We start from the raw sequence: 18,577 nt of genomic DNA on the forward strand, positions 1-18,577 counted from the left end.
CCCAGTATGGCATTACTTTATAAAGCTTAGGTGTGGAGTGGAGGAGTGTCCTAGTGGTTAGGGTGGTGGACTTTGGTCCTGGGGAATTGAGGAACTGAGTTCAATTCCCACTTCAGGCACAGGCAGCTCCTTGTGACTCTGGCAAGTCACTTAACCCTCATTGCCCCATGTAAGCCGCATTGAGCCTGCCATGAGTGGGAAAGCACAGGGTACAAATGTAACAAAAATAAAATAGATACTATTGGAGATTCTACATGGAATGTTGCTACTATTGGAGATTCTATATGAATGTTGCTATTCCACTAGCAACATTCCATGTAGAAGGCTGCGCAGGCTTCTGTTTCTGAGTCTGATGTCCTGCACGTGCAGGATGTCAGACTCACAGAAGCAGAAGCCTGCGCGGCCACAATGGTGATCTGCAAGGGCCGACTTCTACGTGGAATGTTGCTAGTGGAATAGCAACATTCCATGTAGAATCTCCAATAGTAGCAACAGTGGAGGAGTGGCCTAGTGGTTAGGGTGGTGGACTTTGGTCCTGAGGAACTGAGTTCGATTCCCACTTCGGCACAGGCAAGCTCCTTGTGACTCTGGGCAAGTCACTTAACCCTCCATTGCCCATGTAAGCCGCATTGAGCCTGCCATGAGTGGGAAAGCGAGGGGTACAAATGTAACAAAAAAAAATTTAGTGCCAATAATTGCTTGTTAAAAAGGCAATTATTGGTGCTCATTCAATTTGCAAATTGGGTACACACAATTTTTAACAACTTTTATAGAATTAGGGGGAAACGTGGGCTTGGTGCACTGAAAAAGGCTTACTGAAGAGCACGCTAAGGCGTCTTGCTGTGGTTTTCCTGTTTACACATGCTATTTTTTTTTTTTTTTGAAGGGGACGTGGCATGTGCAGGGAATGGATATGGTAAATGTTGTTCAGCTAGCATGGGGTTAACGAGGGAGCCATTAGCGCTTCCTAAACAGGAAGCCGTAAGTGCTCCCATGTTATTTCCGCTTGCTGAGCGCTGACAACATTAGAGCGAGGTCTGAAAATAAAAAGACGGAAAAAGCCCTATTTTAGGGATGTGCTTAGCACATCTTAACTCAGGGACTTTCCCACATGCTAAGCCCATTTCTAGCACATCTTAGTGAAAGGGGTCCCTAGGCCTTGAAACCACTCATTAGGAGTTATGCATGTAACTGATCTATGCCCCTATTCTCTAAACAGTGTGCCTAATTTCTATAGGGTGCCTCTCCTATGGGGCGTGGCCACGGGAGGGGCATGGGCAGGTCAAGGGCACATCCAGCATTTAGGCGTGGTTTTATAGAATTCTTGCCTAAAATTAGGCGCGAGAATGCAGACTTAACCTGTGTGGAACTGACATTAGAGTAATTCATGCTTACCTCCCAGTATCTCGGCGCCTATTTTTAGATACCTTTTATTCCAAAAATACTAGGACAAGGGGGCATGCGATGAAGCTGCAGTGTGGTAAATTGAAAACGAATCGGAGGAAATCTTTCTTCACTCAACGCGTAGTTAAACTCTGGAATTCGCTGCCGGAAAAAAGCGGTTAAGGCAGTTAACTTAGCGGACTGCAAAAAAAAGGGTTGGACGGCTTCCTGGAGGAAAAGGCCATAGAATGTTATTGAATGGACGAGGGAATAATACACTATTTCTAGACGGGTTGGAACAATTGCTGGTTCTTTTGGCCGCTGTCGGTGACAGGGTGCTGGGTTCAACGGACCCTTGGTCTGTCCCAGCATGGCGATGCTTATGTACTTATGTACTAATCTAGCCCACTGTCGAGCAAAATCTTCCCCGGTTGAAAGGATTAAAAGAAGAAGCTTCACAGCACACCAGGGGCGTAGCCAGACAACAGATTTTGGGTGGGCCTAGGGAAGAAGTGGGTGGGCACCAATTGTTCTTCCTCCTCCCCCCACCCAACCACCACCCAAAAAAATCTCAGCCGGTGGGAAAATGCTTCTTTCCATCTTGGCAGTCTGCAGCAGGCACGCGCTGAAAACTGAACATAGGCAGGTGCCGATATCATGGAGAGTAGCGTTTTCGTTACCATCTACTACTACTACTTATCTGGAGGAAGTCTTCAGCTGGCCGAGCTTGGGATCCCACAGCTACCACTAAACGTGTGCTACTGTTGGGTGGGCCTGAGCCCTAAGTGGGTGGGCCCCGGCCCACCCAGGCCACCTGTGGCTACGCCACTGCAGCACACAATGTGAATGTTTTCAGGTATAGCTTGCAACTGCTTGGAACACTGAAGGTCACAGCACTAGGTCAATATCAGTGGCGTAGCAAGGGGGGGGGAGGGGCGGTCCGCCCCGGGTGTCAGCTCGGGGGGGGGGGTGCTCCCTGCAGCTCCCCCCCCCCCCCGACCAGCTCCCGCACTCTACCTTTAAAAAGAATACCGGAATCCCAGGCGAGGCGCAGCGCCTCACGCCTGCCCTGCACGTAAAAGAAATGTGGACCATCGGCCCTTCCCACGCTCTATCTATCCCGCCCTCCGCTGATGCAACTTTCCGCAAGGGCGGGACAGACAGAGCGAGAGAAGGCCCGACGGTCCACATTTCCTTTACGTGCAGGGCAGGCGCGAGGCACTGCGCCTTAGAGTCGATATTCTTTTAAAGGTAGGGTGCAGGAGCTGGTCGGGGGGGAGGGGGTGTCGATGCGCCGAGGGGGGGGGGTATGTCATCGTGCTGCACCCGGGGGGGGGTGCAACGGCGAACCGCCCCGCACTGGGTGGCAGCCCACCCTGCTACGCCACTGGTCAATATACCTATTAGTGACCTCGATAATCTTTTCATTCTTTGCCTTGATAACGTTATCTCAGGTGTACTTACCACACGGCGCATCCCCGGATTCCTGACCTGCCCATACCCGTCGACGGCGATACAGTGGTCCGCATGGCCATTGCAGAAACAGCTCCCCTTCACGATGAGATCGTAGATGGCATAGTGCATGAAGTGCTGAGGTTTTCTGCTCACGTCCCTGCCCTGGCAGGGGCAGGGCTGCCACTTCAGGAGCTGAACCTCGGATGTTGGTGACCTTCAGCTGCCTCTGTGCCTCTGGGCTATAAGGATCTTCAGCTGAGTAAGGAGGAGCCAGAGCTCGGTATATCAGCTACAATAAAGAAAATTCACGGCGGGTTCTTAATTCAGATCAGAACATGAACAAATGACAAAGGTTATTACAGAAGAAAAAAGAAGAGGTTCACACCTTCCACAAAATCACCAAGGAGAACGAATGCAGAGTGGATTGTATTTGTTCGCAGTGATCGCTAGTGACTACTATTTATGTCTCTGATTTTGAACTTTGCGTTATTTTCAGTGCTCCAGTAGTATCATATGCTCAACAGAACATCAGCATATCGACCCCTGATGAAGGCTTTATAGCCGAAACACGGACCGTGTAGGGTCCTAATAATGTCTATTTGGCGTTTTCATTCTGTGCGTTTTGACTGGTTTCTTGGATTGGATTTTCTTCCACTCTGCATTCGTTCTCAAAGGTTATTACAGGTCAGGTTGCACCCTTTCTGAAGGGCAAAATTTAACAAGGAGCACAAGGTCTGTAAGTCTGTTGACACGCACTGTTTGGAAGCATCATTAGGTCAAGGCTTGCATTTTCTAAAACTTCAAAGACAGGGAAAATAAAATCAGAGAACACATTGCACAGCTTAAAACATCAGAATAAGGTTTTCCAGGACCTCAGCTTGAAAACGCTAAATGCAAAGAGCAGAGCAAAGGAACCTTCATAACACTTTTGCAGAAACTGATGCTGTTATCCCCTTTAGAAACTGCAGGGGATAACAGAAGCGCCACATCTTTCAAAGCCAGGTGAATGCCAACCTGCACCGTGCCATCCTGTGGTTTACACAGTAGGGATATGCTTTCGTTGGAAAGCAGTCAGAAAATTTTAACCATAGCCAACGTCAGCAGACAGACTTGCACAGTCGATCCAGTCAGCCCAACGCAGCAGCCGGAGCCACACATAGTAACAATAGTAGTATGACGGCAGAAAAAGACCTGCATGGTCCATCCAGTCTGCCAAGACAAACTCATATGTGTATACCTTACCTTGAATTTGTACCTGTCCTTTTCAGGGCACAGGACCGTATAAGTCTGCCCAGCAGTATTTCCCGCCTCCCAACCACCAGTCCCGCCTCCCATCATCGGCTCTGGTACAGATCGTATAAGTCTGCCCTCCCCTATCCTAGCCTCCCAACCACCAACCCCTCTTCCCTCACCCGCTCCGCCACCAATTTCAGCTAAGCTTCTGAGGATCCATTCCTGCTGCACAGGATTCCTTTATGCCTATCCCACGCATGTTTGAACTCCGTTACCGTTTTCATCTCCACCAACTCCCGCGGGGAGGGCATTCCCAAGCGTTCCACCACCTCTCCGTGAAACAAAATACTTCCTGACATCTTTCCTGAGTCTGCCACCCCCCACCCCCCCCCCCCCCCCCCCCCCCCACACGCTACTCCATGCATGTTCCCACCACTTCACAATTAAACACTGGTATCATGCCAGCCACAAATAGGCAGTTATATGTGGGCCAATCTTGGAATACAATGCCACAAACAGAATGGCAATAGTTCAAAGAGTGGTTTTACTATTATGGTTGCAACGGAGTCACGTCATTATTAATACCATGATTAAAACAGCATCTTTCTTATTTCATTTCCTTTAGTTATTTATTTATTTTTAAAGAAACAAGCAAACAACAAAGCACATATGAAATTTGATTCATTTGTTTTAAAAATAAGCCCCCCTCTATGCCACAAAAAGCACAAGAACGCCCTGCTGGGTTTTTCTCCTCATAGCCCTTGGTCATTCCGCTATCTCTTCTTACGCCTTCCCTGACCAGTGTTCATGGAGCAGGAACAATCGATCCCCAGTTACACATAAAAGTCTTTTAGATTGTAAGCTCTTCGAGCAGGGACTGTCTTTCCATGTTAAATTGTACAGCGCTGCGTAACCCTAGAGCGCTTTAGAAATGTAAGTAGTAGTAGTAGTAATATACCAATGACTTCAACCGCTTTCTAAAACGTCAGGAGCTTCCTTTCCAACTGCTAGTCTACAAGCACAGAATTCCACATGGAGGTCACCACACAGGAAAAGGCCCACTTGTGTGACAATCAGCGTCGCTTTTACTAATGGGCAAAGGGGCAGCTACCCGGGCCCCTGCTAAAGGAGGTCCATCAGCCCATTGGTAAATTTGACCCTTAATCATCTCTCTCTCTCTCTCTCTCCTCTCTGTTTCTTCTGCCCTCTGCCCCTCTTCCTCTCCCCCCCCCCCCCCCCATTGCAGGTCCTGCATCGCTCTCTTGCTCTCTCCCTTCTTTCCCCCTCCCCGTCTGACAGCATCTCTCTTCCATTACTGACAGCAACAGCGATTTGAACAGGCTGCTCCAGCCTGCATCAGAGCTTTCTCCTCTGCAGGGTCCCGCCTACATGGAAACAGGAAGTTGCATCAGAATATAATATAATTCTAGTTGTCATTTTATCAAACGGGGTTTGAGAACATTTTCCAGGATCTGATGTGTGCTGAGGTGGGCATTTATAGCAGGCTTGTGTTTAATCAGGTTTAAATTAAGAGCCGCTGCCTCTAAAGGCCATAACAAGACAGATATGCTGCTTAAGCACAGCTCAGTTGTTTTGATTCCATTCTCTTTCCATATTGGAATCCTTATTCAACGCATTATTGAGTTCCATCAGGGCCGCAGACGGTGAGCGGGGGCAAGGGGGGCAAAATTCCCCGGACCTGGCCCCAGCAAGCCTCTTCTTGCTGCCAGCTTCCAAGTCTGTCCTCCCCTGCTCCTGCGTTACTGCCCAGGACCCGAATGATTGACTATCGCGTTAATACAATCATCCAGGTCCCGACTCCCAGCATGGACAGGAGCAGGAGAGGACAGACCATGGGAGAAGGCACGCAGGAAGCGGCCTGCATGCACCAGACCCGGGCGCCCCCAGTGGAGGCAAAGACAGAAAGATAAGGGGGCGGGCGGGTGGGATCGCTGGAGCAGCAGTGTGAGTGGGGAGGGGGAGGGCAGTGCGAGTGGGGAGGGCAGCGCGAGTGTGTGGTGTAGGGGGGGTGGCTTGCGGCGATCCAGCTCTGCGCTGGACCTGGCTATGTCACTCGGTGGCCCTGAATTCTGTTACCATTTTTGTCTCCAGCACCTCCTATGGAGGACATTCCAGGCATCTACCACCCACTCTGTGAAAAAGTACTTCCTAACATTACACCTGTCAACCTGCACAGGGGTGGGCCAAGGCAATCTGCCGCCTGAGGCAGGGATGAAATGGTGCCCTGGCCTCCCAGCTTTGGGGCCGCCATGCAAACTGCTTCCTGCTCCCCCATCCGTGGTCTAGCATCTCTCCCCCCCTCCACCAGCGCCTTCCTTCTCTTTAGGAAATTCACAGATGGGAGCTCAACTTCTGTAGGAAAAGGTATTAGGAGGACGGGATGTTGATTCACACATTTTAGAGGGAAGCAAATATGGGAAGGACTGACAAGAAAAATTATATATTAAAGCTACCACAAAGGAAGTTATTAGGGGCTGCAAACAGGTCTGTTTTATATGATATCATAATGAAGTTTCAAGAGTATTATTTGTAAACTGTTCTATGATGGAGGACTGGCCTAGTGGTTAGGGTGTGGGGACTTTGGTCTGAGGAACTGAGTTCGATTCTGGCACAGGCGGCTCCTTGTGACTCTGGGCAAGTCACTTAACCCTCCATTGCCTGCCGCATTGAGCCTGCCATGAGTGGGAAAGCGCGGGGTACAAATGTAACAAAAATAAATACATGATAGTTTGGTTATTTGAAAAGTAATGTTCCATAGGTGGCTTCACTACTGAAGTCCTGACAGAGCTGTAAGTAGCCTTGTGATACTAAACCTAGCAATAAAGAACTCATTCAAAGAAGTGATGGATTTATTGATACTAAACACAATGATGGACAAGGAAAGGTCAGCAAGGTCTGGGATCCCTTTCAGAGGTCAAGAAGGATTAAAGGAAGAGATAATAGAGCTGATAATTGAGCATGAGTCCCAACCAGAGGGAAGGGAAGAGGGTGTTTGAAAGAGCATCTGGAGCAACTTGGATAGGTCCTACAGTAGGCTTCCTAGAGAGTTTAAGAAGTTATCATGAGTCGGGATCCAGGGAGGAGTATTCTCCCCATTAGAATGAACGTGATCACGTTAGTTGTGTCCATTGTTGCATGGAAAATGATAACATGGTTAATATGGGGCAAAGGACAGCATCAAAGCACGGCCACCCGAACCTCCGGAAATCACTAAAAACTAACCCTGTTCAAAAAGGCATACCCCACTGATCCAACTTAAATGCCGGATCTCTGCAACACGACAAACTAAAGAACGTAATGGACATAACTCAACTCTTCCACTCTACGATTCCTAATGTGGCTATGCCACATGAACTCTATCTTACCACAACATCGCTTTGTATTTGTCCACACCGGAGTCCGCAAATGCCTCTCCGGCACTGTGTAAGCCACATTGAGCCTGCAAATAGGTGGGAAAATGTGGGATACAACAAATGTTACAAATAAATAAAATAAAATGCCTTGGAGTGAGCAGAGAAGGAGCACCCGGGAAGTCCGTTCCCCACTGACTTTGGTCAGCATCAGGGTAGGGCAAGAGAAGGAGGAGAGGTTTAGGCATGACCAGGCAGTTGTTGTTGCTGTGCTACCTTGTGGAATATGTTTCCCTCTTTTTTTTTCTTTTGGACATGCAAATCAGGAACATGCCTACATTTGCATGCACAATTTTTGGTGACTTTTATAGAATCGGGAGGATAACGTGCACTTTATATGTGTGCAAACACGGTAGACATTTATACCTGCTCAAAAAGGTGTCATTTATGTCCATCACCCTCCCATTTCTGTACCCCCTTTTTTGGACCATGCATAGATTTTAGGTGGGATCTCGCGCCTAACTTTACGCATTTTGGTCCCAATGAAATCTAATTGGTGCTAATAACTGCTTGTTAAAAAGCCAGTTATTAGCAATAATTGACTCATTCTGTTAAATTGCACGCACAAATTGCAACGCAAGAGTGTGAGATGTCGCACACAATGTCAGACTGGAGCAAGGCAAAAGTTTAGTTCTCCAAGAATACAAAAATATGCTGACAAATAGACCCAACACAGGCCATGTTTTCATCAGGAATTCTTAGAATCAGCAGAAAATTTATTTATTTATACCCTGTGCTTTCCCACTCATGGCAGGCTCAATGCAGCTTACATGGGGCAATGGAGGGTTAAGTGACTTGCCCAGAGTCACAAGGAGCTGCTTGTGCCTGAAGTGGGAATCAAACTCGGTTCCTCAGGACCAAAGTCCACCACCCTAACCACTAGGCCACTCCTCCACTGTTGCTACTATTTGAGATTCTACATGGAATGTTGCTATTCCACTAGCAACATTCCATGTAGAAGTCGGCCCTTGCAGATCACCAATGTGGCCGCGCAGGCTTCTACATGGAATGTTGTAGGACGTCAGACTCACAGAAACAGAAGCCTGCGCAGCCTTCTACATGGAATGTTGCTAGTGGAATAGCAACATTCCATGTAGAATCTCCAATAGTAGCAACATTCCATGTAGAATCTCCAATAGTATCTATTTTATTTTTGTTACATTTGTACCCCACGCTTTCCCACTCATGGCAGGCTCAATGCGGCTTACATGGGGCAATGGAGGGTTAAGTGACTTGCCCAGAGTCACAAGGAGCTGCCTGTGCCTGCAGTGGGCATTGAACCCAGTTCCCCAGGACCAAAGTCCACCACTCTAACCACTAGGCCACTCCTCCACTTGTACTCCATAAATAGACTATGGTCTAAAAAAGTAAAGGACACAATGCAGCAAATGCCAGTAGATCGTGACCTCACAGAAAGCATGGAAGGGTCATGGTGATTTTGGGGTGGAATGGAGGCGTGGCTTCAAGTTAGGCAAGTAATTACAGAATAATGGTGCTCCATGTGTAAATGTAGGCACGGGCGTTTGCACCACGTTTTCATTGGTGCAAATAGACGCGCCTAAATTTATGCGCGACTCTCCACTTAAGCATGTATTCTATCCATGCCTAATTTTTACATGTGAGTAAAAAAAAACAAAAGGGGTGCGGATGTGGGAGGGCAGAAAGGGGGCGTTCCTAGCATTTACGCACGTTGTTATAGAATACAGGGGATACACACTCAATTATCTGCATACGTTTGCACCATGTTTCAGTTGGTGCAAATGTCCATGCCTAAAGTTAGGCGTGAATCCTAGCCAAAATCGTTATACCCACACTAGCCCGCTCCTCAAGTCACTTCACTGGCTCCCTGTCCGCATACAATTCAAACTTCTCTTACTGACCTTTAAATGCATCCATTCTGCAGCCCCCCCCATTACCTCTCCACTCTCATCTCTCCCTACATTCCTCCCCGTGACCTCCGCTCACTGGACAAATCTCTCTTGTCGTCCCCCTTCTCCTCCACTGCCAACTCCAGGCTTCGTTCCTTTTTTCCTCGCGGCATCTTATGCCTGGAATAGACTTCCTGAGCCTGTACGTCTAGCTCCATCTCTACCTGTTTTCAAATCTATGCTGAAAACCCACCTTTTCACCACTGCTTTTGGCTCCTAGCCACTACTCAATTGCCCTCCCCTTGTTCCTTCTCACCCAGTACTTCCCTCGCCCTTAATTGTCTTGTCTGTCTGTATTATTTTTTGATTGTAAGCTCTATTGAGCAGGGACTGTCTCTCTATGTCAGGTGTTCAGCGCTGCATGCGTCTGTAGCGCTATACAAATGTTAATAATAATAATAAGTGCTAGTCTACAAATGGCACCTAACTTTATTTATTTATTTATCACATTTGTATCCCACATTTTCCCACTGATTGCGGGCTCAAAGTAGCTTACAATAATACTGTAATAAAGTTACAATGCAAAGAAGTACAATTTTGCAATTAAGAGCAAGATAGAAATAACAATTGAACAGCAATTGGTATTGAGAATAAGATAGAATTAATAATTAATCAATAATAAATAAGAAAATAGTAATGTGTAGTTAGTGTCCATTGGATCACATAATAGTAAGGGATAATTCTGATTATGTTGAACCTGGGGAATAGGCCTTCTTAAATAATACTGATTTCAATGATTTCCTAAAGTTTAGGTCGTTCTGTGTCGATTTTATCGATTTGGGTAATGCATTCCACAGTTGAGTGCCAATGTAAGTGAAGTTTGAGGCGTAAATTGATTATATTTTAGACCATTACAATCTGGGTGGTGTAAGGCCAAATATGATCGTGAGGTACTGGATCTGTTTCTGGGTGGTAAGTCAACCAACTCAAGCATATATTTTGGTACCTCACTGTAGATTATCCTGTGAATTAATGTACATATTTTGAAGGCTACTCGTTCTTTTATAGGGAGCCAGTGCAATATTTGTCTGAGTGGCTTTGCAGATTCGAATTTAGGTTTCCCAAATATCAGTCTTGCCGCAGTATTCTGAGCCGCTTGTAATTTCTTGAGTAGGTGTTCTTTGCATCCTGCATATATAGCGTTGCAGTAATCCGTCTGGCTTAGGGACCATGGATTCAGTGGCGTAGGAAGGGGGGGCGGTGGGGCGGTCAGCCACGGGTGCACGCCGCTGGGGGGGGGGGGGTGTCGTCTCTGCTTGTTCACTGCTCTCTCTGCCCCGGAACAGGTTACTTCCTGTTCCGGGGCAAAGAGAGCAGGGGAACCAACGGAGCCGACGCAGCTCCCAGCTCCTGCACCTGGGGCGGAGCGGTCCTCCCACCCGCCCCCCCTTGGTAAGACTGCGCTCCGGGGGGGGGGGGGTTGCGCGCTCCGGGGGGGCGCAGCGGTGAACTGCCCCGGGTGTCAGCTGCCCTCGCTAAGCTTCTGCATGAATTGTATCAAATTACGGAAGACTTCACGAGGAAAAAATGGTTTTATTCATTTGAGTCTCCACATTGAATAAAACATCTTCTTTGTGGTGTTGGTTACTTGAGTCTCCAGTGTTAAGTGTCGATCAATTGTAATCCCTAGAAGTTTCAAACTATGCGAGATTAGCAATGAAAGGTTGGGGGTATTTAGAGTGGTAGGATCATATTTGTTATATTGAGACGATAAAATGAGGCAGTGGGTCTTTTCGGCGTTTAATTTCAGATGGAAAGAATTTGCCCATTTTTCCATTGTGGTCAGTCCAAGAGTAATTTGATTTAAGCGTGGCTTATAGAATAGCACTTTTTTTTGGCGCCAACTGGCATACATCGGCAGTTACGCAATAAAGTTAGTATTGAGCACTTACGCTAGCTGAAAGGCCACTGTAAATGCTCACACCTAACCAATAGGATTGTATAATCCACGTGCGTAAGTGCTATGCACGCGCTTGACCTGCTGATGCCTCTCCCAGATCCATACCCCCCTTGCAGTTGGGCGCTATGGATTTTGCGTGCACAATTTCTAGAATCCTGACTAGGCTAGTTACGCAGATCACTGCAAATTGGTGCCAATTATTTATTTTTATTTATTTATTTATTGCATTTGTATCCCACATTTTCCCACCTTTTTGCGGGTTCAGTTTGGCTTACAATATGAGATGAATGATGGAAATACAGTTTGTTACAAATTGGTTATGGATTACATTGTGCAGAGTTATGCGAGACAATCGAAGTGTCGTTAAGGAATGTAACAATGGAACACAAACATTGAAACGTTGGAAGGAGACAATGAGAGCTTAAAGGGCGATAATAAGGCATAAAGACATATGGTATGCATATTTCTGTGAGTAAAGGTATGAGTGATGCAAGATTACGGGGGATGAGAGTTCAGAAGTGGATGTATGATGCATTAGTGAACAGTGAGTGTGGACTTTATGTGTTTTGGCTCTTTCCGAAAATGTTTACAAAAAGATGGGTAATTAGCAGTAATTAACAGCAATTATAGCCTCATTTTGTTTGTTGCCCTTAATTAGCAGCTTATTTTTAAACTCTCTTTATTTATAGGCAGATTAATTTTACAAATTTGAAAAACATATTTAACAGTTAGTCTCGTCTCAGAATAAACAAACATGCATGTTACTATATTTTCTCCCTCTCCCTCCCTCCCTCCTCCCTTTTCCCCTCTCCCCCCCAAAAGTTACCTATTTCTGCTAGTGCATATCTATCTCTTAAACGTTCAGTCCAATTTATAAATTCAATATCTTGCTTCGTGCTGATGGAGTCAATCCAGCTTATAATCAAAAGACAAAAACGCCTATATTGCGACCTAAATCGGGAGATAGGCGTTTATCTCCCAAAACGAATAACGCGGTATAATCGAAAGCCGAACTTGGACGTTTCAACTGCACTCCATCGCGGAAGCGTACAAAGTTGACGGGGGCGTGTCGAAGGCGTGGTGAAGGCGGAACTGGGGCGTGGTTATCGGCCGATCAGAGATGGGCGCCTTTCGCCGATAATGGGAAAAAAATATGCGTTTTTAGCGAGAATTTAGGGCACTTTTCTTGGACCCTGTTTTTCCACGAATAAGGCCCCAAAAAGTGCCCTAAATGACCAGATAACCACTGGAGGGAATCGGGGATGACCTCCCCTGACTCCCCCAGTGGTCACAAACCCCCTCCCACCACAAAATATACCTTTCACAACTGTTTATTTTCACCCTCAAATGTCATACCCACCTCCCTGGCAGCAGTATGCAGGTCACTGGAGCAGTTATTAGGGGGTGCAGTGGACTTCAGGCAGGTGGACCCAGGCCCATCCCTCCCCTACCTGTTACAATTGTGCTGCTTAATGCTTATTAGTCGTCCAACCCCCCAAACCCACTGTACCCACATGTAGGTGCCCCCCTTCACCCCTTAGGGCTATAGTAATGGTGTAGACTTGTGGGCAGTGGGTTTTGAGGGGGATTTGGGGGGCTCAACACACAAGGGAAGGGTGCTATGCACCTGGGAGCTCTTTTACCTTTTTTTTTGTTTTTGTAAAAGTGCCCCCTAGGGTGCCCGGTTGATGTCCTGGCATGTGAGGGGGGGCAGTGCACTACGAATCCTGGCCCCTCCCACGAACAAATGCCTTGGATTTATTCGTTTTTGAGCTGGGCACTTTCATTTTCCATTATCGCTGAAAAACAAAAACGCCCAGCTCACAAATTGTCGAATAAAACATGGACGTCTATTTTTTTTGAAAATACGGTTCGGTCCGCCCCTTCACGGACCCGTTATCGGAGATAAACGCCCATGGAGATAGACGTTTTCATTCAATTATGCCCCTCTATGTGTCCCAAAAAGGTGCCCAAGTTGAAATTAGCAGCTTATTTTTAAATTACGTTATTCACATAACTGAAACCATTCTCTCATTTGCGTGTGTAACTTTATAGAATCAGCGGGCTGGTGATTTATGTGTGTAAATGTTATAGTGGTTTTAAGTATTAGGCTAGTTCTATCTGCCATTTCATTTTGAAAAATGTAACTTTAACCAAGTCTTCTTAGAGGGCGCAATAAAAGAAACAAAGGCCAGCCATTGTTCTAACTGAATAAAATGTATCACTTTATCAGGGTGAAGAAGATGCTTCTTCCTTTTCATTCATCTTTTTTATATTCTTACTTGATTACGCTGCTTCTCTGAAACAGCCTTTTTATTCCTAGAACTCTTTCGGAACACAGAACAGCATTGCATGGAGAAGCCAGTACGCCTAAATTTCAACCAACAATGCAAAGCTTTCAATCACGTTGGCAGGAAATGCAATATTAAAATCCTCTTGCCCAGGGGATTTTCCCTTCCCCTCAAGAAAACGAGATTTATGCTTGTGGGGCTGATTTATCTGGGATGCCTGCTCCGAGTATCTGAGTGTGAATGACAAAAGAGGATTCTCAGAGCTTAATATGATGAAGGATGTGCCGGAACTTGCCCATAGCAGAACTTATGTAAACCTGAACCACTAAACCAGCCCTTCTGCACAGCTGAAGAGCATTTGGCATGAGAGCTGACATTTACACGAATAATACATCATTTCTGCTAGGTCAGTGAATAATGACTACTAAAATACCATCTTCCTTTTTCTCGTCTCCTGCAGTCAGTTGCGGCCTTTTAAATTAAATTGGCATGTTTTTACTAGTTGCTTTTTTTTTTTTTTAATCCTAATTATCAACAGGGAAACTGGCCTTAGCCCATCATGTTTGTATCATTGAGAGCTGCCAAGTTACTCTGTTCCAAAAGGGAGATTTTATAGTTTACAGTTTATTCAGACTTGATATACTGTCGTTGAGAACATCCATCCAAGCGGGTTACAATAGTAAAAAAAATACAGAAGAATAAAAAGAAAGGAACTACATCAAATCAGGAAAGAGGAAAGAGGAGCTATGGCAGAGGGGTGCCGAGGGAGAAAAGAGGAGTAAACGCCAGTTCTGGCTTTCTGTGATAACCCTGTCCTGATTCATTATGGGACATTTAGCACGGATTTCAATGGGTAGTAGAATAGTAGAATTGGAAAAGGTACAGCGAAGGGCGACGAAAATGATAGTGGGGATGGGACGACTTTCCTATGAAGAGAGGCTGAGAAGGCTAGGGCTTTTTAGCTTGGAGAAGAGACGGCTGAGGGGAGATATGATAGAAGTGTATAAAATAATGAGTGGAATGGATCGGGTGGATGTGAAGCGACTGTTCACGCTATCCAAAAATACTAGGACTAGAGGGCATGAGTTGAAGCTACAGTGTGGTAAATTTAAAACGAATCGGAGAAAATTTTTCTTCACCCAACGTGTAATTAGACTCTGGAATTCGTTGCCGGAGAACGTGGTACGGGCGGTTAGCTTGACGGAGTTTAAAAAGGGGTTAGATAGATTCCTAAAGGACAAGTCCATAGACCGCTATTAAATGGACTTGGAAAAATTCCGCATTTTTAGGTATAACTTGTCTGGAATGTTTTTACGTTTAGGGAGCGTGCCAGGTGCCCTTGACCTGGATTGGCCACTGTCGGTGACAGGATGCTGGGCTAGATGGACCTTTGGTCTTTCCCAGTATGGCACTACTTATGTACTTATGTACTTATGTAGGGTCAGGGACTACAAATCCCACACTGCTTTGGGGCAGTGGCGTAGCCACAGCTGGGCCTGGGTGGGCAGGGGTCCGCCCAGTTAGGGCTCAGGCCCACCCAATAGTAGCACACATTTAGCAGTAGCTGGTGGGGATCCCAAGCTCCGCCAGCTGAAGACTTCCCCCTGATGGTAACGAAAACGCTACTCCCCACGATACCGGCACCTGCGCACTCTCAGTTTTCAGCACATGCCTGCTGCAGACTGCCAAGGTGGAAAGAAGCATTTTCCCGCCAGCTGAGATATTTTTTTGGCAGTGGTTGCCCACCCACTTCTTGCCCTGGCCCACCCAAAATCTGTCATCTGGCTACGCCCCTGCTTTGGGGTATAAGTTCAAAAGCAGGACTGACCAAAAAGTCTCCTTCCTGGACCTGGGTAACTTGGTATCAACTCAAATCCGAGGACGTCCACTGAATCAATAATCTACCCAGCAGACTACACTACCTCCCTGTCACAGCCATAGAGCTCATACTAACATTCAGAGTAGCAGCCTTGTCTAAGGCTGTGTCTGTATGTTCCTGTGTGCGCCCGTAACCTCCGTTCACAGGACAAATCCCTCCTCTCTGTACCCTTCTCCACCACCGCCAACTCCAGGATCCGCTCATTCTGCCTCGCCTCACCCTATGCTTGGAACAACCTTCCTGAGCCCTTACGCCAAGCCCCCTCCCTGCCCATCTTCAAGTCTTTGCTTAAAACCCACCTCTTCAATGCTGCATTCGGCACCTAACTCTTACCGTTCAGTAAATCCAGACTGCCCCAATTCGACCGCCCCTATCGGACTGACCGTTCACTTGTCTCTTAGATTGTAAGCTCTTTGAGCAGGGACCGCCCCTCTATGTTAATTTGTACAGAGCTGCATAACCCTAGTAGCGCTTTAGAAATGTTAAGTAGTAGTAGTAGTAGTAATAATATTTGACCCTTTCACCTAATTTCATTCAGATTTCAGAGCACCCCATGATGTCTGGCTCATACTTTTTACTTAGAACCGCTGCTGTTTTCTTTTTTTTTTCATCTTTTTTTCCAGTTCAGTTGTAATTTCAGAGAGGTCAGACAGACCATCAGAGCACTCTGTGATATCATCAGGCAATTTTTAAGCCTCCTGCCATCGGTTGACATCAGTCATTTGGAAAGGTGCCTGGCTATTGCTTCGTTATCTTAACCATATGCAGATTTCCGTTCTAAAGACGGAAATGAGGCATCATGAGAGTTTACCACATCTGGTATGAAAACTTGGGCTACAAAACACACTTGTAAAATTGCTCTTGACCTCAGATCTGGATTCTGTATGGTAAGCTACTCCGGCCCCATCCCCTTATACTTAAAAGATTTGAGGAGGCTCTTAAACAGAGCAGTTAACGATATCATATACTTCTGTCACACGCTACCCTACCTTGTAAAAGTTAGTCCATTCCATTGTAAAAATCCGTACTAGTGATATTTCAATTTGAGGCTGGAGATCTGTCTTCAAGAACAATGTGAAAGCTAATACTTGAAGGCTGATCCAGGTTGGCAGACTCTTAAGTGTAAATCTAGCACATGAAGTGGAAACATGTGCTTACATCTTGAAAGTCTGGAAACACGTCAGTACGTTTGCCAAGTACGATGAAGATGAAAAGGCTGGAAAGAATTGCAATGTATGTATAAGAAGCTAAAGGGGAGACTAGCTTCTTCGTATGGCTTCACTACGAACTGATGAAAGGATAAAGACAGGGTATTAATATATTCCAAACGCTGTAGTGGAGATGAGTGAAACAAAAGCCTTTCATCTTTATATCAGCTCATTAAGCAGGCATAATTGAAAGATCAGCACCATGATTAAGAAGTACAAATGCACACCAGGAGTGTGTAATCAAAGGAGAAATAGCTACAGCCTTGCTAGAGACCATGGCACCCATGAAAGGAAACTCATTTCCATTGCTATTTAAGTTCTGTCATGGAGCACAGAAGGAAGAGCTTGGGCTACCCGGTCACCTGCTGAGGGGCTCGGACAGGTGCCTCTTCTGACCAGAACACACAGATGAAGACAGGCGTCTTCTTTCCAACAGGATCTCACAGACACAAGCAGTACCTTTGCCAGAGGTCAACCTTCAGCTTTGTTTCTTCCAATTGACTTTCAAGTTTGATCATTAAAACTCAAGACTCATGTTCACTCCAACACCACCTCGCAACAAATAATTCTGTACAAATGAACTTCATACTTTTAAAGTTTGTTTCATACATACACAAAGTGAGGATAATTTTAGACCAGGCCACTGGCCAGAAAACGGCAAAACCCAAAAATTGTAGGATGTGGAGAAACCAATAATGAACGCAACAACAGAAATAAGGTTTCACTCAAAAAGTCCAAAAGTGTCAAAACTAGTAGTCATGTAATACAAAAAAAAATGTTTTTTTTTTTAAATCAAAGTTCAAAATATCCTCTTCAATCCAAACTTATTGTAAGAATGGAACTTTGAACACAAAATAGAGCTTTCACATCAGATTGGATTAAACCTAAACCATGGACACAATTATATAGTTCAGAATGAACTTCTACAAATCTGACGAGACCTGTTTCGCCGATTCATAAGGCTTCGTCAGGGTCAAATACAGAACAGGCATCTAATCTGAAAGCCAAAATACTATCCATTAGTGTCTAAGCTCAAAACAGGAAACAGGAAGCAGTAAGGACTCAGGCAGCAGTAGGCGGTAAGGGATCACCTACTATTCACACGGTAATCATGCGGAGTGAGGCAAAAGGTCATGCACTGTCCATTACTGCTGTGCCCGCCCCTCCCCCCTCCCACCACACTAGAAAATAACATTTATTTTCTGGACACAGGAAATGATGCACGCTGAAATCAGTACTATTTATTTATTTATTTATTATCTCATTTGTAACCAACAGTTTCCCAACAGTGTCAGGCTCAATGTGGCTTACAACGCACCACAGAGGCAGACGCCAATGCAGTAAAATGAAGCTAATACAGCAGAAAAACCTACAAGAGATAATGGGGAAGAGTAGGAACGGACGGAAGGATTAGGGAAACCTGGAGGGAGGAGGGAAGGGGAATGTGTCCAAAATGTCTCTAGATCGATGCGCTTCCAACAGTGGAGACACATGCAGAGGCCGTGGGATAAGCATTTCCGAATAACATGGTCTTCAGAGATTTCCTGAAAGTTAGATGATCTGTGATGGTTTTTATGGTCCTCGGCAAAGAATTCAAAAGCTGAGTGCTAATGAAAGAGAAGGAGGTAGCATACGTGGACTTGTACTCGATGCCGTTGCAGTTGGGAAAATGAAGGGTAAGATATGAACGGGAGAGTCTGAAAGTATTCCGAAGCGGCAGGTTGATGAGATCTATCATATAGCCAGGTTCTTCACCATGTAGGATTTTGTGAACTAGAGAGCAGAGTTTAAAGGTGATACGTTCTTTGACAGGAAGCCAATGTAGTTTCTTTCGGAGGGGCGTGGCACTCTCAAACTTGGACTTCCCAC

The 18,577-nt window shown here is 45.8% G+C and overlaps 1 protein-coding gene across 1 annotated transcript in view; it reads right to left on the reverse strand.

Moving 5' to 3' along the window:
- LOC115477864 (netrin-4-like) overlaps positions 1–18,577 on the reverse strand; it is a 91,734-nt gene that overhangs the window by 64,068 nt on the left and 9,089 nt on the right. Inside the window, 2 exon segments of the mRNA XM_030214977.1 lie at positions 2,848–3,036; positions 3,038–3,127. Coding sequence (XP_030070837.1) covers positions 2,848–3,036; positions 3,038–3,127 — 279 coding nt within the window.

The sequence above is a fragment of the Microcaecilia unicolor genome, chromosome 9 (assembly GCF_901765095.1).
Source record: "Microcaecilia unicolor chromosome 9, aMicUni1.1, whole genome shotgun sequence".
Classification (NCBI taxonomy): Eukaryota; Metazoa; Chordata; class Amphibia; order Gymnophiona; family Siphonopidae; genus Microcaecilia; species Microcaecilia unicolor.